The sequence below is a fragment of the Eumetopias jubatus genome, unplaced genomic scaffold (genome assembly GCF_037043125.1).
Source record: "Eumetopias jubatus isolate StellerSeaLion01/CBP00866 unplaced genomic scaffold, mEumJub1_p1.0 scaffold_9, whole genome shotgun sequence".
NCBI lineage: Eukaryota > Metazoa > Chordata > Mammalia > Carnivora > Otariidae > Eumetopias > Eumetopias jubatus.
The window spans coordinates 37,773,365-37,796,239 of NW_028274815.1; the positions used below are offsets into that span (position 1 = coordinate 37,773,365).

General features: G+C 45.8%; 1 protein-coding gene across 6 annotated transcripts; it reads left to right on the top strand.

Annotated features, from left to right (window-relative positions):
• The first annotated feature begins 1,908 nt into the window (after nt 1-1,908).
• On the top strand, nt 1,909-22,255 carry CHCHD5 (coiled-coil-helix-coiled-coil-helix domain containing 5). 6 transcript variants are annotated; one of them, XR_015768936.1, is made up of 6 exons: nt 1,909-2,336; nt 3,368-3,525; nt 3,621-3,786; nt 11,333-11,713; nt 12,083-12,386; nt 21,605-22,255. XR_015768936.1 is itself a non-coding variant. In XM_028122343.2 (4 exons), exons 2-4 carry the CDS (start codon nt 3,374-3,376, stop codon nt 11,399-11,401), a joined length of 387 nt encoding a protein of 128 aa, XP_027978144.1. In that variant the 5' UTR covers nt 1,909-2,336; nt 3,368-3,373; the 3' UTR covers nt 11,402-11,838. The 6 variants fall into 6 exon arrangements, 4 of the variants coding, with proteins under 4 accessions (XP_027978144.1, XP_027978146.1, XP_027978145.1 ...); XR_003612152.2 differs by lacking the exon at nt 12,083-12,386; XM_028122343.2 differs by lacking the exons at nt 12,083-12,386; nt 21,605-22,255 and having other exon boundaries at nt 11,333-11,838.
• The last annotated feature ends 620 nt before the right edge of the window (nt 22,256-22,875 follow it).

The window sequence follows — 22,875 nt, forward strand, 5'->3', positions numbered from 1 at the left end:
ACGCACAAAGACAAATATCACATGATCTCACTTATATGTGGAATCTAAGTTGAACTCACGGAAACAGAATGGTGGTTGGCAGGTCTGGAGTGTGGGGGAAATGGGGAGATATTGGTTAAATGGTATAAACTCTATTAAGATGAGTAAGTTCTGGAGACCTAATGTATAGCATTAGATAATAATAACATATTGTGTACTTGAAATTTGCTAAGAGATTAGATCTTAAATGTCCTTATCACATAAAAAATGTTAACTACGTGAGCTGGTGGATATTACTACGGTAATCGTTTCACTATGCCTATGTATACCAACACATCCCATTGTACACCTTTTTTAGCAGTATGAATTTTGGTCTTTTACTTGCTGTTTCCCCAGTTCCTGGCACATATATAGCACTTAAGTATCATACGAGTCAATGAGTGGATCTCATTTTATCCTCATGCAATCCTGTGAGCAGATGGTTTCATTTGTCCCATTATTACTCTGCCAGACCCCATGCTATGGAGGGGATCCAGCGGTGACCATGAGACAGATACAAGGCCCCTTCCCTCATGGGTCTTGAAGAAGGCAGAAAATAAGCAAATACAGTAACAAATTCTGATAAGGCTAGAAAAAGGAAAGTACAAAGTGCTCCACACCATGTGCTCTGCAGGTATCATTTCAGTCTCTGCTCACAAGGGCATCCTGAAGCAGCTGTCATGGAGGAAACTGAAACCCAGAGAGCAGATTCTGTCCAAGATCTCCGATTCAAACCCAGGTCGCCTTCACTCCATAGGTCTGCCTTGCATTTGATCCCTAGAGAGGAAGTTAGTCTTGAGCTACAGCCCAAAAACAACCTAGAAGCTTGGAGGCACAGGTATCACACTTCCCAGAGTGGGTGTCTCCTCTTGGGGTCTTCATCGTACCTACTAATGAGCCCACGTTTGAACACCTTCTCTTGAGGAAGCACATTACAGGGACTTTGAGATAAGACTCAGGAAGCGCCAAGGTTAAGATTTCATTTTCCCAGGAGAGAAAAATATGAGGATTCAGTCCACAATTGAAGCCAGAGTGTTCTGTCATTGAGGGTGTGCTTCCCCCCCCCCCTTCTCCCACCAAGAATACACACTTGGAAGTTTTTGCAAGAAGGAAGAATAGGAGGGCTTTGGTTGAAAAGCTTTCCTTCGGTGCCCATAGCTCCAAACCTACTCCTGTCATCCGAGGCAGGTTCGGATGGTCAGTGGGGCAATCATATGTCAAGGGCCAACCAGAACAGCTCACAGTAACAGGCTCCCGTGACAGGTCTCACTTATCCAGAACTCCTGAGGGTCCACGCTCTGCCCTAAACTGTTCACAGGCACTCTGCCCTATGTAAAGGATCTCACTATCATTATCCCCATTTACAGATGAGCACACTTGCTCACAAATAGCTCTTGTTCCTCAACACTATGATGAAGTGCATTTTGTGTTCATTTTGGCTGGAGTCTGGGAAGACATCCACATACTAGATGGCTGGGCTGATGCTTAGTTTTTCTCTGATCATGGGATACTCGTGCCCAACCTCAAAGAGGGGAAAACGTACCCCCAGGCCTCACACCGGAGGACAGATCAAGAGATGGAAACGGTACCCCACCAGGAGGAATTAGAACTACACATGCCCATAATGACGTGGAGCCAATATTAACACTCAACTCCGGCCTGGCCCCAGGGTTTATGCCAAGAAGGAGGTGGCCTGGTCTGGGTAACCCAGGCTGAGCCGAAGGGACGTCCAGTCCGGTTGGTCCCACTCTTGCGGTGGCCCCCTTCCCGCGGCTCCGCGCGCGCGCACGAACCAGCATCCCGAAAGGACGGGGAGCGCCTGCGCAAGACAGAGGTGGCTAGGCGTCAGGCTCCCAGTCCCCGCGCCCAGCAGCCGGCAGCCACGGCGCCCAACCTGGCCACCAACGGCGCCAGGTTGAGTGGCCAGAGCAGCCGCTCGCCCCCAGCTCCGGGCGGGCGGCTAGGACAGAAGAACACGCGGCGGCGCCCATCCCTTATTTCCGGCGCCCATCCCTTATTTCCGGCGGATTCCGCCGGGGCCACGGCAAGCCGGATGTAGAAAGGGGTAGAGCAACCGAGCCGAATGGGGGCCCGCGATGGCTGCGCAGGCGCGTCCAATACAGGCGGGGCCGGAAGGAGAGACAGGGCGCCGCCATGACAGGTGGGGCCTAAAGGGAATGGAATGGTCCGCTTGCCGGCTCTGCAACCGGAAAAAACGAGGCAAGGACAGCGGAGTTGGGCGCCGCCATGACAACCTGTACCGGAAAAGGCGGGACTTTCCTCCCTGACTGATTCCCTACCGGCACCGGCCTGGAGATGTGAGTAGCGGGAGCGCCTACCCCGGATATGCCGCCGCACCCCCTCTCTTCCCGTGACCTGGACCTACGCCAGGACTCCGGGAGGAAGGATTGGCTTCTTTGTTCCTCGGCGATCCGACCCTTAGGATTCAGCGCAGTCCATTACAAGTCTCATCCCTCCGAGTGTCCAGGCCCCGCCCCCTGACCATTTAGACTCCTCCCCTCTTCCTCGTGGTAACTGGGAACTTGTCAGGTCCACCCTTAACACCCACCCAGTCGCTGTCCCTAGGACCCCTGGCACTGTCCACCACCAACCCTAGGACTGCAGAATTGTCGCGGGACCTCTACGATTCTTAGACCCGTTCTTAGAGCTCTGGGTTCATCCCCCTAGATCACCTAACCATACCTTTTGAACCTTCGGGTCTGCACAGTATCCCAGACCTCACCTGTAGCACCCACAGACTTGTTCCTAGACCCCTGGTCCCGCTCTAGATTTCCAGATCTTGTTCCCAAGAGCTTACTTGTAGGAATCTCCAGATCTATCCAAGAGACCCACCCTAGGACCCCCAAACCCACCCCAGGGCTTCAAGTCTCATCTCCAGTACCCCTGTCCTCAGGCCTAATCTTTAAGACTCTGGCCAAATAGACGCTTCCCCAGGACCAAAGACCTTACCCCTTGGACTTCTAAACCTCTTTTTAGAACTCCAAACCCCTTTAGGGCTCCCAGGTTTTCTCCTAGAACTCAAGATCTTACTTCTAAGGCCCTATTGAGGGAATGCCTGAACTCAAGGACCCTTCTTCCAGGACCCCAAGGCTTGCCTTCGAATGATTAAATCTTTTTTGGAAAAGATCTCCACCATCTTCCCAGAAGCCCCCAGGCTGTTCCACAATCCCCAGGGCTCATGCCTTACCTCCTCCTCCATCTCCCTGGCTCTATCCCAGGATCCTTCAGACTCCCGGATCTGCCCGAGATCCCTAGTGTTGTTCCCTGCTCCATCCTCCTACCAAGATCAGAACTCCCTTTCTTGTCTGTTGTCTGGAATTATCCTCAGCCCACCATGTCCCACAGGCAGGCGGCCCTGGAGGTCACTGCTCGCTACTGTGGCCGAGAGCTGGAGCAATATGGCCAGTGTGTGGCGGCCAAGCCTGAGTCATGGCAGCGGGACTGTCATCACCTTAAGATGAGTATTGCTCAATGCACGTCCTCCCAGTGAGTGTGGGCAAGAATGGGACAGGGTGTGGGGGGGAGGAGGGGGGAGGCGGTGGAGTGGAAGTGTGAATGCCTGAAATGCCCTTCCTCCACAGCCCAATCATCCGTCAGATCCGCCAGGCCTGTGCTGAGCCTTTTGAGGCCTTTGAGGAGTGTCTTCGACAGAATGAGGCAGCTGTGGGCAACTGTGCAGAGCATGTGCGCCGCTTCCTTCAGTGTGCTGAGCAGGTGCGGCCAGCACACTCACCCTCAGCTGTGGAGGTGAGGCGGGGGTGGGGGGGGTGGGGGCGGGGGGCTCATCAGTTCTCACCCCCTTCATCCTTCTGGTTGCTCAGAATAAAGACCTGGGAGTTATTCTCAGCCCCACCCTACGCCCCACACAGACCTGCACCGTGCACCCGGGATCCAGAACATGATCACCTCTTGCCCCTTCCCATAGTCCCTGCTTGAGTCCAGACACCTCCCCGAACTGTTCATCTCCAGGATCCCTGCCCCAGCCTTTTCCCTGACTCTCTGAATCCCCTCTCACTTGCCCCCCACACAGTGGGCAGAGAGAAGATTTAGGAACTGAAAACTATTCACATTACATATTTGCTTAGAGCTCTTCAGTAGCTTCCCATTCACAGAACAAAATCCCAGGTCCTTGCTGGGTTCTCTGTGTTCTTCCTTGGGCTGACCTCAGCCACCTCCTTCCTTACCTGCTCTCTTATTCCCTTCCTTACTGTCCCTCAGCTGTACTGGGTGAGGGGGTGAGGAGGGGGCAAATGAGTCTTACTCTCTTTAATGTATACAGTACATAAACAGATATGCAGTATAACTATGGGATTAAGATTTCATGGATGGCTGCAATTTTTAAAAGCTGTCTTAAAAGACCCCTTGGTGAGCAGTAGTAAAAACAAAGTTGAGAAATGCTCCTTTATTTATTTATTTATTTTTAAAGATTTTATTTATTTAACACAGAGAGAGCCAGCACAAGTAGGCAGAGCGGCAGGCAGAGGGAGAGGGAAAAGCAGACTCCCCGCTGAGCAGGAAGCCTGATGCGGGACTCGATCCCAGGATCCTGGGATCACGACCTGAACCGAACACAGACGTTTAACTGACTGAGCCACCCAGGTGCCCTGAGAAATGCTACTTTAGATATTTACTGCCTCCCCTCACCGGATTGTGCGCTCCTAAGGCAAAAGTCACATCTTGCACCACCTCCCTCTTAACGTTCTCTCATTGGAGCCTCTGTGCTCTGTATTATCACTTTCAGTCCACTCTCTGTGATGGTCCCAGAGCCATCCCAAAGGAAATCTGACCATGTTCTGTTTCACTTATTTATTTTATTTATTTATTTTTTTTTGAGAGAGAGAGAAAGGGAGTGTGAGCGGGGAGGAGACAGAGAGAGAGGGAGGGAGAGAGGGAATCCTAAGCAGGCTCCACACTGACACGGGGCTCAGTCTCACAACCCTGAGATTGTGACCTGAGCCAAAATCAGGAGTCAGACGCTTAGTTGACTGAGCCACCTAGGCACCCCATGTTCTGTTTCACTTAAAAACCTTTCAGTTAAGCGTCTGCCTTCAGCTCAGGTCATGATCCTGGGACCCTGGGATCGAGCTCCACGTCAGGCTCTCTGCTGGGCAGGGAGCCTGCTTCTCCCTCTTCCTCTGCCACTCCCCCTGCTTGTGCTCTCTCTCTCTCTCTCTGTGTCAAATAAATAAGATCTTTAAAAAAACAAATAAAAACAAAAAAAGCTTTCCATGGCTCCTCACTTCCATCAGGCCAAATCTAAAGTCCAACACAACCTGTATAGGGCCCTGCATGGTCTGGACTCTGCCCCCACCCCCCACTCTCCACTTTCTACATCATACTCTGTGTTCTGGCCCTGGTGAAGGTGCAATTACTCAAGTGCATGTCTCTCCTGCTGGCAGGCTTTTATCCAGCTGTTTCCTTCTGCCTGGACTGCCCTTCCTAGGCTACCTGGCTGCTTGCTATTCCGGCTTAGATACCACTCCCTCCGAAAACCTCTCCTGTGGGCCCATCCCCTCCCCGGGCTCACATGGTCTCTGAGCTCCTTCCATTATGGCTTATATCTTACTGCCTTGTAACTGCTCCATTCCCATCGCCTGTCTCAGAGGAGTTCTGGGCTAAAGATGGGGGAGATGCCCTTCTACCAGGCCCTGTAGTCCTTGTTTTGTTTTAATATGGCAGTAATGAGTGAAAGGTTCAGGCCCTAGGAGCGGACACCAGCAGGAAGGACTTTTAATTCTTAGAAATGATTTAGTAATGATTGCGTACTATTCATGTTAGTTTCTTAGTCTGTATATTGGCTCTGTGTTAGTCATATGTTCTTTCTTTCAAGTTCTTTGGGCATCTGAACAGTAAAGGCCTCACCTTTCCAGCTCAGAGCTCGTTGTTCCCGCCCTGGTTAAGCAGCCAGCTTCTCCCTGGTCTTCCTGTGGCCATCCTGCCCCGAAATCTGCTCTCCCCTGGCAGCCACAGGACCTTGTAAAAATGGAAGTGAGGTCACATCTCTCCCCTTTCCGGCCTTGTCGTGGCTCCTGAGTGCACCCAGAGTGATTCCTCCCACACCTGGTCCTCCTCACCGTCCTCCTTCCGGGTGATGGCGTCCCTGCTGCGGCTTCCCCCCTGACTGCAGGCAGTGAGATTTGGGCCGCCTCTAGTTTCTACTCTACACACAAGCAGTCTCATCTTACAGAACATGATACAAAGACATCTTGTGTTCACATAGCTGGCAATTTGAGATGCTCCTTGTACCTCCCCCTCCACATACACCTGTGTTCTTTAACCTGATTTACTTCTCTTTGTAGACAGTTGACATCTTTTTATTGTTTATTTGTTGCCTGTCTCTTCCTAGAGTCAGAGATTTGTGCCTGCTTCATCCGTTGCCCTGTAACAATGCCAGGCACACTGCAGGTGCTCAGTAAATACAGCAAATGGTGCCTTCCCTGCTCCCAGTGACAGTTCACTGTGTCAGACGTGTTCACATGGCAGATGGCCAAGGCCATCACCTGATACCCTCTCTCTCTCCAGACTCTGGACTTGGCAGGGGCAGCCTCTACTGTCTACATAACCTCCCCCAGCGGGGGCCCCAGGGCCAGGCACAAAATAGCTAGTAGATGCTCATGTGTTTTTTCCATAGGCAAAGCCACTTCCTGCCTCCTGAGGACTCTTTGAACCATAGGAAAACTGGACCTGAGCAACTGGCCACTTGATGCCCCCAGTCCTGAAGAGTGGCCAGGTGGAGTCATGAGGGGCCTGGATGGGAGTCTGGCTTCTCTGGACAGCAGGACTCACAATAAATAAAGACTCTGTATACCAGACTGACTTCTGCCTTCAGCAGCTGAGGGGAAACTGAGGGGAGAGCTGGCTGGGCGGAAACCCTGCTCCTCTATTCCCCAGCTTCACGCAGTGTGCCTAGGAAGGGCCTGCTCACCAGGGTTAAGACGACCCCTCTTTCCTCGTTAATTCTGCCAACAGCCACTTCCTGTCTCCTGCCGCACAGACATGGGAAAAGGCTCTTTCTCGCTTCCACTCGAGCGTTTACCGAGTCTTTATTGAGTGTTTCCTTGAGGTTTAGGGAGCAATAATATCACACTTCTTTTCCTCCTGAGTTTTGAGCCAGTTGTGTGATAGACATGGGCTCTAAGCAATGGGGATGAAAATACTGGCTTTATTACTGGGAACAGCTGCTCTGAGAAGTGTGGGTTAGAGTCTGCTGTCCTGGACTTCTGTTCTGTCTTGGTTTGTGTTCTTCCAGAATCCAACCCTGAGAATTGGAGTGCAGATAGAATATTTGGAATGTGATTCCAGAAACATTTGGAGGGGAGTGGAGTGGTGAGACAGAGAGGAAGGCAGCCAGTAAAAGGTGTGTTATCACGCCAGTTAACACAGTGGGCGATGGGCTCAATCTAAGGGGCAAGGAGGTTGGGATATAGATCACCAACTGCCCGTCTGTCACTGGGGGCAGTTTTCATGGGCATTGACCGTCTTGCACTTCTGCCTGCCCCATGTGTGGTCACGTGCCCTGCCATCAACGAGCCCTGAGCAGAGAGTAGCCAAGAATCAAGTAAGCAACGTTCAGCACCCAGAAGAGTGCTGAGTGGATGTGGGCGAGGACCAGCAGTGGCTGTGGCAGCTTCTCAGTTTCTCCTCATGAGTACATGTTCTGTGGGCCCGGCTGGTTGATCACCCAGCTCCCCAGCACGGGGCAGGTCCTAAAGGGCAGAGGGCAGACAGGCACGGATGCAGGAGAGAGATCGCGGCGTGTCCGGCTGAGTGTGCCCAGGGCCTGCACCCAGATTCCCCATTCAGACAGGCCACTTCCCCCGGAGGTGACTCCACAAACTTCCAGAAATTAGAAGTGACTGGCCAGTGCTGCCTGGACTGGCTGTTGGAAACCCAAGGCTTGTGTTCTGATTTGGAAAAATAAGCCAGAGTGTCTCCTGGGGATTTGATCTTTAAGACAGACTTGTCAGTTGGCTTGGGAGCTAAGGTGGGATCCTGCAGTCAGGGTTGTGGGAGCTACCAGAAGCCATGTGATGCAAGCCAGAGAAAACCCAGGGAGAGAAAGGAATGTGATCGTTCTTGTGGTTTCTGAAAAGGCTGCTTGGGTCCTGATGGCTTTCTGTTCCCAGCTTCAGTTTTCTTGGGCTGTGGATTGAGTCCTCAGATTTCTTTGTCTGTTTTCAGCCAACCCCACTTTCCTTGGGTAAGCTTGAGTTGGGGTTCTGCTCCATGTAATTAAAGGAGTGTAACAAGAGGGCCCTGGGTGGCTCAGTGGGTTAAGCGCCCAACTCCTGATTTTAGCTCAGGTCATGATCTCAGGCTCATGGGATCAAGCCCTGTGTCAGGCTCCATGCTCAGTGGGGATTCTGCTTGAGTTTCTCCCTCGCCCTCTGCCCCTCCCCCCAATTAAATAAAAGAAGGTGGTAAGAACAAACAAAACAGGTCGAGACTACGTTTTAGAATCTCTTAAGTGGCCTCTCTTCCAGTAGGCTAGATCAGCTTCCTTAACTGGTGGTATGTCAGGGGTCCAAGAGAGCAAAAAAGGAAACCTCAAAATCATCGTTTTTGTCACCTTCTGTTGGTCAATGCAAGTCACAGGGCCAACCCAGATTAAAGGTGTGGGGAGACTACCTCTCAATGGCTTTTGGCTGAAAGGAATTTTGCGCACATTTAAACTACCATAAAAACTTAAGAGTTTTAGGGCGCCTGAGTAGTGCAGTCAGTTTGGTGTTGGACTCTTGGTTTTGGCTCAGGTCGTGATCTCAGGGTCGTGGGACTGGGCCTGGCATCATGTCTGTGCTTAGCAGAGTCCGCTTGGGATTCTTTCCCTCTCCCTCTGCCCCCACAGTGTGTGCTCGCTCGCTCGCTCTCTCTCTCAAAATAAATAAATCTTAGGGATGCCTGGGTGGCTCAGTTAAGTGTCTGCCTTCGGCTCAGGTCATGATCTCAGAGTCCTGGGATCGAGTCCTGCATCAGGCTCCCGGACTCTGCCTCTCATGAAAAAATAAGTAAGTAAATCTTAAGAATAGTTTCTATTCTATTCTATTTCTATTCACTATTTCTATAGTGTCTATTTTGATGAATTGTATTTAGGGAGTTTTCACATAATCTGAATTTTCAAATTGCTATAAATTTGTTCACAATATCCTTATATAATCTTTTTAAGACCTACAGAATCTGTAGTGAAAGCCCCTTTCTCATTTCTGACATTGGTTATTTGTGCCCTCTTTATTTTTTTCTTATTCCATCTTGATGGTATACCAATTTATTAATCTTTTAATTTACTTGCCAGAATTTACTTTTGGCTTTGCTGGTGTTCTTTGTATATTTGTTTTTAACTTAATTATCTTTTTTATAATTACCTTTTTTGGATTTAATTTTGTATTTTTGAAGTGAATGTTTAGCTCACTGATTTTTAGCCTTTTTTCTTTTCTAATGTACACACTTAAATTCCCCACAAAGCAAGCTTTTCTATTTTGCATTTTTCATTGATCCCAGATTATTTAGAAGTTTAAAACTATTTTTAAATTTCTGAACATGTGGGGATTTTTCTCGTTATCTTGCCTAATTGCAATTGGATTAGGGACATTTTATATGGTTTCAATCTTTGGAAATATGTTGAGACTTTCACGGCTTGGCATAGGGTTGGCTTTTGTTAATGTGCCATCTGTGCTTGAATCATAATCCTTGGTTCATGATGCACTATCTTAGGTTGGGTTCCCCCAGAAACAGATTTTGAGGCAACGCTTTTTGGGAGATGGCCTCAGAAAGCACTGGCAGGGCAGAGGGAAGTGAGACAGGAAGGGAAAGCAGCATATCAAGGCTGCATTATCAATTGCACAAGTTATCACTGGGCAACAGCTTAACTCTCTGGGGAACTCTGGAAACTGGAGAACATACTCTTCCTCCACAAGGGATGGGGGTATTTATACACTAACCCCCATCAGGCATTTTGTTCAGGGTCACTTAGGGGGCTGGGATTTTAATTTCCGTGCTGCTTCCTGTTTGCCAGACACACAGGCAGAGTGGGCTTTGGGGGAGAGAAAACTCCAGCAAAGATCAGCTTCAGTGGGGTTCACTCAGTGGGAGCCACCCTGTGGCCATTCATTGCAATGAGACCCATGGCCACAGCCACCATTTTCCCAGCCTGTCATGGCTGCCTCCGCAGCAGCCACCATCATCTCAACTCCCTTTGCTGCCGTCACTGCTGCCTCCCATGACTGCATCCCACCACAACTACCATTGGTGGAGGTTTTGCAGTAACACGAATGCTTTCAAAATGCTTGACTCTGTTCACAAAGGATGGCTCCATTCAACCCAGGAGGCCAACTAGAAGTGGTAGGCATGAAACCTAAGGGAGTATTGAGAACGGTGTGGGGAAGAGACAGGTGTCAGTGTAGGGGTACATGTGCAGATGTTGAAGTGGTCCAGTGAGCTGATGACCCTCAGGATTCTGAGGAGGCAGAATGTGCCAGTCAAAGGAGTGCAGAGGTAAGGAGGTAGGGTGTGTTAACCAGAAAGCAGAGTATGTCATCGAGAGTCTCCATTTCACCTTTGGTGGTTGAACTGAGGATTTGTGCTTGCCATTGAACATACTGACTTTGTTGATAAAGATAATCAGAATAAGAATGATAAATATTTCAGTTAGCACTCCCTTCAGTAGGTAAGCACTTGGTTTATGCTGTGAAAAACTTTTGAGCAGAATCTGTACAAATAGAGGCCAGATTCTCTAAGGAAATTCATAATCCTGAAAGAAAATAAGCTGGCAGGGCACATGGCTGCCTCAGTGGGTAGAGCATGTGACTCTTGATCTCAGCGCTGTGAGTTCGAGCCCCATGTTGGGTATAGAGCTTACTTAAAAATAAAATCTTTATATTTGTGTATATATATATATATATATATTTAGAAATAGATTTTAAAATTGGGATAGATATATCCCATTAAACTACCATAAAAACTTAATAGTTTTAGGGCACCTGGGTAGATATATATATCCCAATTTTAAAATCTTATTTCAATATGCAGGCAAGGCTGAGAACCACTGCCTAGTGGAATTCCTCAATTTTGTTTGACTGTGTTTTATAATATTAACATGCTCGGAATTAAGGTTTGAAAGTTGTCAAACCTACTTTGATGCCCCTGGTGTTACAGAGGTTTCAGAGTCCAGGGAGTCGATGTGTGTCACAATAGTATTTCTTTTTGAAACTCAATAAATATTTACCAGCGAGATGGTGACGTGTAAGACAAGGTCAGACCCAAATAATTCAAATCCCTTCCTTCTTCTCTGATGGGCCAGAAATTATGCGATGCATGGTGTGTTGGGTCAGCTGGACGGAGGAAAGAATGTCACTCTGAAAAGTATTAAGAAGCAGCAAAAATGCCAAGGACACAGACAAGTTTGTGTAATGAAGGGACCTGCACTCCTGAGGCTCTCAAGGGCAGATGCCTGGACACCGTCCCTGGAGCTGCCTTTGCTGCAGAGCGTGGGCTGACAGGCAAATCTCATCCTTCCCAGGATAAGCCACATGGGATAACACCATGACTGTGGTGCAACAGTGCAGGGGCCTGGTGAAGAAAAGGAGGAAATGCAGACCAGAAAAATGAAGAACCAGAACGACCCCCAGGCATCTAGTCCCAGCAGAGCACCAGCCCCAGGGAACTGGGTCCAGGCAAGCATGTATGTTCTTAAGCTACATAAGTGCAAGACTTTTAAAAAGCAGAATGTAAACCCAATAGTACTAATTAAAAAAAGCACGTTACCTCTATTGAATAAAAAACAACCACGTGTTTCTGTCTGATACAGTAAGAGTTTTTCTTCTTTTTTTAAAAAGATATTATTTGTCAGAGATAGAGAGAGAGCAAGCAAGCACAAGCAGGGGGAGTGGCAGACAGAAGGAGAGGGAGAAGCAAACCCCCGCTGAGCAAGGAGCCTGATGCAGGACTCAATCCCAGGACCCTGGGATCATGACCTGAGCTGAAGGCAGATGCTGAACCAACTGAGCCACCCAGGCATCCTCAGTTTTGCTTTTCCTATTTCCTTTTCCAGTAATAATTCTCCAAACTGCCTGCATTCTTGAGGATGTCCTTCTCTTTTATGTGGTGGTAAAACTGAAAATCCTAATTCTTCCATGGTCTATGCTTTTGTTGAGAGAGTAGTGAGCTTGATGGCATCACATCAGACTGACACCAGGAATCAGCGTGATTGTGGGCTTGCTGAGCTGCAAGTCAAAGCAGATTTTATGTAATGAAGTACAAGTGATCAAGTAAAAAATCTCATTAAATGCTTCTGTACGTTTTGAGGAAATGGAAACATGACCAAAATGCACATTATGAAAGCCTCAGTATCATAGGTAAGTAAATCACATCTCTGTTTTAGCAATGTTGTACATAAGATGTCCAGGACATCTAACAAGTAGGATCTTTTCATTTTCCTTGGTAAGAAACATGGACTGAATGGGATGGGCCGAAATTTAAATTTGCACTGCCTGCCAAATATGCAAATAAATAAGAAGAGCCTAGTTTGTCTTTGATAAAAGATCAGCAATCTTTTATGTTTTCTGCGATTTCATTACAGTCGTCACAGAAATTAAGAAGATGATTGAAACTCTATTTTTCAAACCAAAGTACCTAAGAGCTGGGGCGGGGGGCGGGAAGGGGGGCATTTCTCGTTGCTGCCATGCTGCAGTTGCTTAACTATAGGATGAAGAACTATAGCATGAATAACTATAGGAAGATCTAATACAATCGGTTTTGCACCCTAAGGGGCCAACACTTCTGTTATCAGGATTTCCCCTTTAGGGTTAGGTTAGCCTGCAAGACATTTGAGTTGCAATATCTCAGTCAGGAAATAGAAGGGTGCTCAGTTTTACAGAGCATTTAAGGGAACAATACAATATAATGATGTCTGCTTGTTCGTGTGGTGTGCCCAAGCCAATTCAGTGGTTGCTAGTTTCTACTGAGCATTGGTATGTTTCGGGGAGACAAAAACACCTCCACTATTGATAGATTTAGAAGTGCTCACCTGCCTTACGCGGAACTTGTAAGACTCCGTCTCTGTGTTTGCCTAAACCTCTCTGCACATGCGCAAGCAGACACTGCTTTCTGCGCAGTGTGCGGTGTGATCTGCTCCGGTTACTTCCCTAATCCAGTTACACATGTCCTCCCGTTTGTGATGAAACTACCTTAATCATTTAGTCTTTGTATTCGGTGATGTCTGGGTCATGCTGGCATCTTATCTGAGTTATCCAGACTCCTAGAAAATATAGTCATGATACTCACAATGTTAAAAATTAGAGGGGCGTCTGGGTGATGCAGTCGGTTAAGCCTCCGACTCTTGGTTTCTGCTCAGGTCATGACACACAACTACAATGTTCTTAAGCTGCACACATAAGTCACTGTCGTTCAGAGTCATGCGGCCAGGCATGATTTATTATTCTGAGTCATGCAGTATAGACCGGGGGTGTGGGGGGGTGGGGGAGGGGCACAGCAACAGCAACTATGGAAGATAGTCAACTTCTGAAGTTGCTTTTTATTTTTTTAAGATTTTATTTATTTCAGAGAGAGAGAGAGCACGAGCAAGCATGGTGGGGAAGGGCAGAGGGAGAAGCAGGCTCCTGCCCTGAGACTCAATCCCAGGACTCTGGGTTCATGACCTGAGCCGAAAGCAGACGCTGAACCAACTGAACCATCCAGGTGCCCCAACTTCTGAAGTTTAATTTCCACTCCAACTTGTCTCCCAAACTCCAGACTTGCAATCAACTGCCTGCCCAACATCTCTATTTTGATGTCTTGAAACATCTGTCTTCCCAAGCTCAGACCTGAGCCCCTGATCCTGCTCCCAGAACCAATCCCTCCACCCTCAGACTTCCCTAACTCAGGCAGTTCCATTCTTCCAGCTATTCCCGTCAAAGACCTCGGAGCCTCCTTGACTCCTGTTTTCTCAGGAGCCAGTGTATTAGGAGATTCTGTTGGCTCCATCTTTAAAACGGAGCCACACCTCCTGTTACGAAATCCGGCACAAGCCAATGTCACTCCCCCTGGTTTCTGCAGCAGCCTCCTCCCTGCCAACCCGGTTTCCACTTCACTCTCACCCTTGGGTGGGTTCTCAGTACAACAGCCAGAGGGATCCCTTTTAATACATAAGTCAGAACACATGTCACATCTCTGTCTAAAACTGTGCACGGGCACATCAGCTCACTCAGAGCAAAAATCAAAGTCCTTACAGTCACCTCGGAAGCCCTCTGTGATCTGGGCACCCTCCTCATCATTACTTCTCTGATCTCATTTCCTTCCACATTCCCAGCCACACGGCCTTCTTCCTGCTCTCTGAACACTCCAGGCTTGGCCTTTCTGAAGGCAGTGTGGAACTATCTTGTTCCTTCTGTTGGAATTTAGGTTTCGTGTGTACGAACATGAATGGACAGGATACACCGGCTGTAGAGCTTAGAATAATGAATAGTTGGAAGTAATGGTTTGTCTCTAAAATGGGATGCATAGAATAATTTGAAAATGAAGATAGTTCTCCTTATATTGTCATATATGTCTAACAAAATGCAAATGATAATATCTCAGGAAGAATATTCATATACTAATTTCTTTTAAAAAAAGTCAAACTGACAAGATGCTAAATTATTCAGCATCCTATCTTCCTCCCATGATAAATATATATTTACATTAACAAAATCAAAAAACATGTATAAAGCTATGGCTATAGATGATAAAAGTTGACTTTTTTTAATTTATTTTTTTAAACTTTTTTTTTTTAAGATTTATTTAGGGGCACCTGGGTGGCTCAGTTGGTTAAGCGACTGCCTTCAGCTCAGGTCATGATCCCAGGGTCCTGGGATCGAGCCCCGCATCAGGCTCCCTGCTCAGCAGGAAGCCTTCTTCTCCCTCTCCCTCTCCCCCTGCTGTGTTCCCTCTCTTGTTGTGTCTGTCTCTGTCAAATAAGTAAATAAAATCTTTAAAAACATTTATTTATTAGAGAGAGAGAGCATGAGCAGGGGGGAGGGGCCAAGGGAGAGAGAGAAGTAGGTTCCCCACTGAGCAGGGAGTCTGACACAGGGACTCCATCCCAGGACCCTGGATCATGACCTGAGCTGAAGGCAGATGCTTAACCCACTGAGCCACCCAGGCACCTGAAGGTTGACAACATTTTAAAGGTGACTACATTTAATATTTATTGCTCATGTCCGGATAATTGATGATGGTTGGATGGGTAATAAAATAAAGACAAGTAGAATTCAGAATTATTAAATATTTATTTTTAAATTATTTTGCCTTCATTTCAGCAAAATCACTTGTTAAAATCAAGATTTTTACTTAATTTGAGAAGAAGCAATAAGGTGGGTGCTTAGTGGGTGCTTTTCACTACTGTGAAATATGAAATTCATCATTATGCAAGAACCCATGATATTCATGATATCATACATTTCTGGTGGGAATGCAAAATGGTGCCACTGCTTTGGGAAACAGTCTGGCAGTTCCTCAATCAATTAAACATGGAGTTACCATATGAGCCAGTAATTCCCCTCCTAGGTGGATTCTACCCAAGAGAGTTGAAAACACATACTCACACAAAAAGTTGTGCAAGGATGTTCATAGCAACATTATTCATAATAGCCCAACAGCGGAAAAACCCCCACGTATTTATCAACTGAAGAATAAACAGAATGTGCTATCTCCATACAATGGAATATTATTCAGCCATAAGAAGGGGTGAAGTACTGTATATGCTATAACATGGATGAACCTTGAAAACATCATGTTGAGTAAAAAGAGACAGTCACAAAGGACTATATACTGTGTGATTCCATTTATATAAAATGGCCAGAATTGACAAATCCAGAGACAGGGAAGTGGATTCATGGTTGCCAGGGACTAGGGAGAGGGAGGAACAGGGACTGAATGCTCATGAGTACTGCGTTTCTTCCTTTGCTTGTTTGTTTCTTTCTTTCTGCTTTCTCTTTTTCTAAAATTAATTAATTTGTTTTTTAATGTTTCAAGTTTTTAAGTTCTAGTTAGTCAAAGGGCACCTGAGTGGCTCAGTCAGTTAAGCGTCCCGACTCTTGGTTTCAGGTCAGGTCATGATCTCAGGGTGGTGAGATTGAGCTCTGTGTCAGGCTCTGCACTTGGCATGGAGTCTGCTTGGGATTCTCTCTCTCTCCCTCTGCACCTCACACCCCATGCACACAAACATACTCTCTCTCAAAAAAAAAAAAAAAAAAAAAATCTGGGCTGACTGCCTCTCCTTGGCTGGCCTGCCCACTGACCCCTTGTGGCGTATTTGATAAACTTCTAACTCCTTTAAAAAAAAAGGGGGTGGGGGGGCGCCTGGGTGGCACAGTTGGTTAAACCTCGGAATCTTGCTTTTGGCTCAGGTCCTGATCTCAGTATTGTGAGATCGAGCCCTGCTTGTTGGGCCCTGTGCTGGGCATGGAACCTGCTTAAGATTCTCTCCCACCCTCTCCCTCTGCTCCTCCCCTCTTCCAAAAAAAACCAACCAAACAAAAAAAAAGATTACCCAAAATTCTGGTTCCTTAGATCTCTACATTTAATTACACTTTTCATTACGGATAATTTATTTTATTTATTTTATTTTTTTAGAGGGGAAGGGACAGAAGTAGAGAGAGAGAGAGATAATCTTAAGCGGGATCCAAGCCCAGTGTGGAAACTGATGTGGGGCTTGATCTCACAACCCTGAGATCATGACAGGAGCTGAAATCAAGAGTTGGATGCTTAACCAACTGAGCCACCCAGGTGCCCCCTCATTATAGAGAATTTAAAATAAATACAAAAATAGACTAGAATGATGAACAACCATCCAGCCCAGTGACCACTCTGGAAGATCAACTACAGTAGGGCGAGTCAGCACAGTGGGCTGAACGGCCTTACCCCAGAGTTTCTCAACGTCATCACGATTGACATTTTAATTAATTAATTAACTTATACTATTATCTTTTTAGTGAGCTCTATGCCCAATGTGGGATTCAAACTCATGATCCCGATATCAACTGTCACAATGCTCTACCAACTGAGCCAGCCAGGTGCCCCTCTAATGACATTTTAGGCTTCACAATTCTTTGTGAGAGTGGGGGGAGGTCCTGGGCATTGTAATATGTTTAGCAGCACCCTGGCATCTACCCACTAGATACCAGTGGCATCCCAACCCACAGTCATGGAGATCAAAAATGTCTCCAGACATTGTCATATGTCCCCTGGACAAAAATCAGTCTTGGTTAAGAACCATTGCTTCATTTTTAAAATTAATTTATTATTTTTTTAATTGAAGTATAGTTGACACACAATATTACATTAGTTTCAGGTGTATGGCATAGTGATTCAATACTGTTATATCTTATGCTCTGTTCACCACAAGTGTAGCTCCCATCTGTCACCCTGCAATGCTATTACAGTACCATTGACTGGGTTTCCTGTGCTGTACCTTCCATCCCCCTGACTTATTCATTCCATACTTGGAAGCCTATACCTCCCACTCCCCTTCCTCCATTTTGCCTTCCCCCCACCCCCTCAGCTCTGGCAACCACCAGTTTGTTCTCTGTATTTATGAGTTTGTTTCTGCTTTGTTTTTTTTGTTTTTTAGATTCCACATATAAGTGAAATCATATGGCATTTGTCTTTCTCCGTTTGACTTATTTCACTTAGCATAATGCCCCCTACATCCATCCGTGTTGTCACAAATAGCAAGATCTCATTCTTTTTTTTTTTTTTAAGATTTTATTTATTTATTTGACAGAGAGAGACACAGCGAGAAAGGGAACACAAGCAGGGGGAGTGGGAGAGGGAGAAGCAGGCTTCCCACTGAGCAGGGAGCCCGATGCGGGGCTTAGTCCCAGGACCCTGGGATCATGACCTGAGCCGAAGGCAGACCCTTAACGACTGAGCCACCCAGGCGACCCTAGATCTCATTCTTTTTTATGGCTGAGTAAAATTCCATTGTATGTATCTACCACATCTTCTTTATTCATTCATCTCTCAACGGACACACCTCACTTCCATCTGCATCTTGGCTATTGTAAATAATGCTGCAATAAACATAGGGTACCTATATCTCTTCTAATTAGCATTTTTGTTTTCTTTGGGTAAATACCCTGTCGTGAAATTACTGGGTCATATAGTATTTCTAATTATTTGATGAGGCTCCACACGGTTTTCCACGGTGGCAACACCAATTCAATTCAAATGCACAAGGGAAGATCCATTGCTTTAGATTGATACTCTACAGAACCAGTCATATTTTTACTGACTCTTGGATCGTCCCCAGTGGACTAGCCATCTGCTCTGTTACTTAAAACTACTGACTGACAAATTAAAGACACCCCTCTTTGGACTGCAAACTGAAAAATAGCTGTGGTTGGTGATTCAGCATACTGGGCCCATAAGGGCCCTTTCTCTGAGGAGAGTGGAGTCAAGGTGCTGGTCAAGCCTGTGTGGTCCAGACTGTCTCCTGGACCCATGGTCATCCTGAACATGGCACTACAGCCACCATCATACACTGGACACAAAGCCGAGGACCCTGTTTCTGATGCAGAAGCTTCACTGCATACCAGACTTGTGACTTCTGCCAAAAGTTGGCCCCTTTATCTCACAGTGAAGGAAGCCACAGGACAGAGGGCACTGGCTCTATCCACTCTTGATGGATTGACTACACTGGACTACACTGGACCTTTTGACTCTCCTTTTTTGGCTTCCAACAGTGCTTCACTATTGTTGACACTTTTTAAGGTTATGATGTTGCTGTTCCAGTCTGATCAGCTGACTCTGGGCCCACCATTGTGGTCTTTGAAACCAAACTATAGTGTATTTGGCTTTCTGGAACATTTACAGTTTGACAATGGTGCACCTTTTGTAGCAAAGCCTGCAAAGCCACCCAACAATGGACTCAGAGTCCAAGTATTCAATGAATCTATATGCTCTCTATCATCCACAGGCTTCTGGTATTGTTGAGCTTTGAAACATCCTCCTCAAAAATCAACTCTCTCTTCTCCTCCTTATCCAAACACCTGGGGAAGGCAGTTTGGTCACTGTGATGTCTTTGTAGTGTGTCAACTTGGCTAGAGTAAACCATATTTCCAAATTCCCATAGCTCAGTGTTGGCCTCCCTTGACGGCAGATTGGACATTCATCAATGTCATAGCCATAGCAGCCTTTGTGAGAAAAAAGCCATTTTGTTGAACCCATGCATGGACTCCATTACTCACTATGGCCAAGCCATGTCATACAGGAACTGTTCCATGTATACTATTCCCACTTGTACATGGGCCTGCTGAGCATTGGTATCATCACCTGATTAAATTTGTGAAAACCTATCATCTGGATTTTGTACATTCCAAACATGTAAGTTAAATGAAGATATGTTGGGAATCACCACCTCTGCATCTTTTGAGTTCTGGCTGGTGGTAATTCTGGATGGTGCTAGCAAGAGAGAGGGATGCCCCCCTCACCCCAGGGATAGGGCATTGATTTTTGGTTGAGTATCTAAGGTGGAGGTGGGGAGGGAGACATTCTAGAAGCTTTCACTTGACCTGTCCCATCATAATAGGTTTTATTCTTTGGGTCAGGGAAGAAACGTGGGGATTTCACCAGTTGGGAAGTATATCTGATGTGCTCAGGGAAATAACCATAAGATTAGTTCAGGGTCTCACCTGACCCACTGTGAGACGGACTGCTGCCAAAACTCTGTATCTACTCACCTCCATAAGCTCTTCCCTCTCCAATGGACAATGGGGCACTTTGCCTTTCCAGAGATTAGGTTCAGATATGAGCCAGTATGCACAATATGGCCTCTAGGGGAATGAGCACAGGCTTTAAAATCGACCAGAATCTGGGGCACCTGTGTAGCTCAGTTGGTTGAGTATCTGCCTTCGGCTTGGATCATGATCTCGGGGTCCTGAGATGGAGCCCCGTGTCGGGCTCCTTGCTCAGCAAGAAGCCTGCTTTTTCCTCTCCCTCTGCCTTCCACTCCCCCTGCTTGTGTTCTCTCTCTGCGTGTCAAAGAAATAAATAAAATCTTTTTTCAAAATTAAATAAAAAATACATCTGTACTCCCTATCTTAGGACTTAATTTAGCAAATTATTTTTTTTAAATGTTGGTGAGGGTGTAAGAAATTGTGTTCCAACCATAGTTAATAGGAGTATAAGTTGGAGAAGCGTGTCTGAGAGACTTAATAAGACCAAGAAAAATATCAATAACTTTAAGGCAGCAATCCACTGCCTAGAAATTCATTTATTTTGTCTTTTTGCAACTTTTTAAGTTAAATTACTTACATGGGTCTTTAATTTTTAGCCTTTAGTTTTCTCTAACATGAGCATTTAAGGCTATAATGTCTAGACAGCGTTTGTGATATGGTAGTATTGTCATTGTTTTTCATTTCTACATCCTAAGTGATTTCCACTATGGTTTCTTCTTCAACACATGAATTATTTAGAAGTAATTTTATGAGGGGGCGCCTGGCTGGCTCAGTAGGTAGAGCGTATGACTCTGGTTCTCAGCTCGTGGGTCCAAACCCCACTTTGGGAGTGGATCCTACTTAAAAAGTATGAATAAAAAAAGAATAGAAGTTATTTCATGCATTTCCAAATATGATGTTTCCTAATTTTCTTTTTTGGTTAATACTTCCTATTTAATTGAATTGTGGTCAGGGAGTGACATCAATCCTTTGATATCTGGTGAAAAATGTGATGTGGGGTCCTTTTTCATAAAAGTTCGATGTGAGGTTCAAAATAGTATGTGCTGCACAACGCTTGTTCCATTTCGGCCTTTGGCCGTTGGGTGTAGTCAGTATAGTAACATCTGGGTCAAAGTGTTACAGGAAATGCTGTGTAAAGTATCCCATGGATAGTAGTAGTGTGAATTCCTCCTGGTAGTTCTGCCCATTTTTTATTTATATACAGTGTTTTATGCTATTTAGTTAGGTTTGCACCAGTTTGTATTTATTTCATGTTCTGATGAATTAAACCTTTTATCGTAATGGGGTGATGATCCTCTTTATCTCTAGTAATGCTTTTTGCCTTAAGTTCTATTTGGTCTGATAATAACATAGCCACATCTGCTTTCTTTTCCTTAGTTTGTCTAAATATATCCTTTTGCATTCCTTTACTATAAATCTTTTAAGTGAAAATTTTCAGTTATTTGTGTGTGATATACATTCTATTACAATTTATATGATAATCAGCAAGCTGTTTGGAATATTTTGGCCATCTTATTTTGTGCTTTCTATTTGCCTTCCTTTCTAGTTCTATTTGTCTCTGGCTTCTTTTGTACTGATTAAGTATTTGTCTATAATTCCTTTTTTTTTCTTTGAATAAGTGTGGGATTTCTATCTCTAGCCTAATAATTTTTACCCTAGATATTTTGACACTCGTAATTAACTTATTAAAGTCTAAAATTAATGAATAGCTTTACTATCCTTCACATCATACAAGGATATTTGAATACATTAACTTCCCATCCTCTGTCCCTTATTTTGTTTCTCATCTTGTTATTTTAAGCCTGGCAGACATTTTTATCATGTTTTGCACCGTAAATGTTCTTCTTTCTTTCCTTCAGGTTTTTTCTGGAATGCTCTCCTTCTTTCTAAAATACATCCTTTAGAATTCACTGAAGCTCTGTTGGAGGCACCCCCTCTACTTTGTTAGCTTGAAAATGTCTTCATTTTGCTTCATTCTTCAGGAGTATTTTTACTGATTGCAAAATTCCAAGTCGACAGTCAGTGAAAAAAAAAAAAAAAAGAATTAACATAGCAGGCCCAAGGCTGCTATCTTTAGAAAGGACTGCTTACAAGAATGGCCCTTGGCTGGCATCTGGGTCCTTGGCTTTCAGAAGGGTTCCCATCATTCCCTAACTGACAAGAATGGCTTCCTGTGTTGAAACCGTAGCATATGGCCTATGCTGAACATCTGCTCTCCAACTGGGAGGCTGGAGTTTTGACATGTGCTAGACAGAGGTGCCTACGTTACCAGTTCCCAATACAAATCTTACACACTGAGTCTCTAATGAGCTTCCCTGGTGGACAACATTTCACACATGTTGTCACAACTCTGCCGGAAGAATTAAGCGTGTTCGGTGTGACTCCACTGGGAGAGGACTCTTGGAACTTGCATCTGGTTTCCTTTGGACTGTGCCCCATGCACCATTTCCTTTTTTTTTTTTCCTTTGTATCTTTTTACTCTAATAAATCATTGCATGAGTCTGACTGTATGCTGAGTCCTGTGAGCCCTCCTGGTGACTTGTTGAACCTGAACCTGAAAGAGCCCCGACACACAGTCATTTCCTCTCAGAACACTGGGTAGATTCCATCATTTTCTGGCTTCCAATCTTGCTGGCAAGAAGTTAGCTGCAAGTCTAGATGTTATCCTTATATCCTCAGCTCAAGCACAGTGATTGTCATATGGTAGGAACTCAAATACTTGCCCAAACATGGTGGAGAGAGGGCTTCTACAGGAAGGGGCCTTCGGTCGTTAAATACCCAGAGGCTTTCCTGCTCATCATAACTTGTGACCTGGGCTGCCTGAAGAATGACTCAGGCCTGGAAATGAGCAAGCAGCTGTCTCCAGGATGAAAGATTAAAATATTCTTTTAGAGGAACTCAGGCAGTCTGAGGCACCTGCCTGTGTCTGCTGGACTCACAGGTCGAATGTGGGAGGCACAGACTGAGAGCCGTAGAGGCTGAGGGTCAAGGATTCCTGATACTGGCAATGCCGGGAGGGGAGTTAAAGTCCAACAGGTAGGAAGAGGCTGGAGTTCCCTGCTTCGTTTTAGGTGAGGAGGGGCAGGTCTCCTGTTTGGAGCAGCTAGGGAGGACGGTATAATAAAAGCAG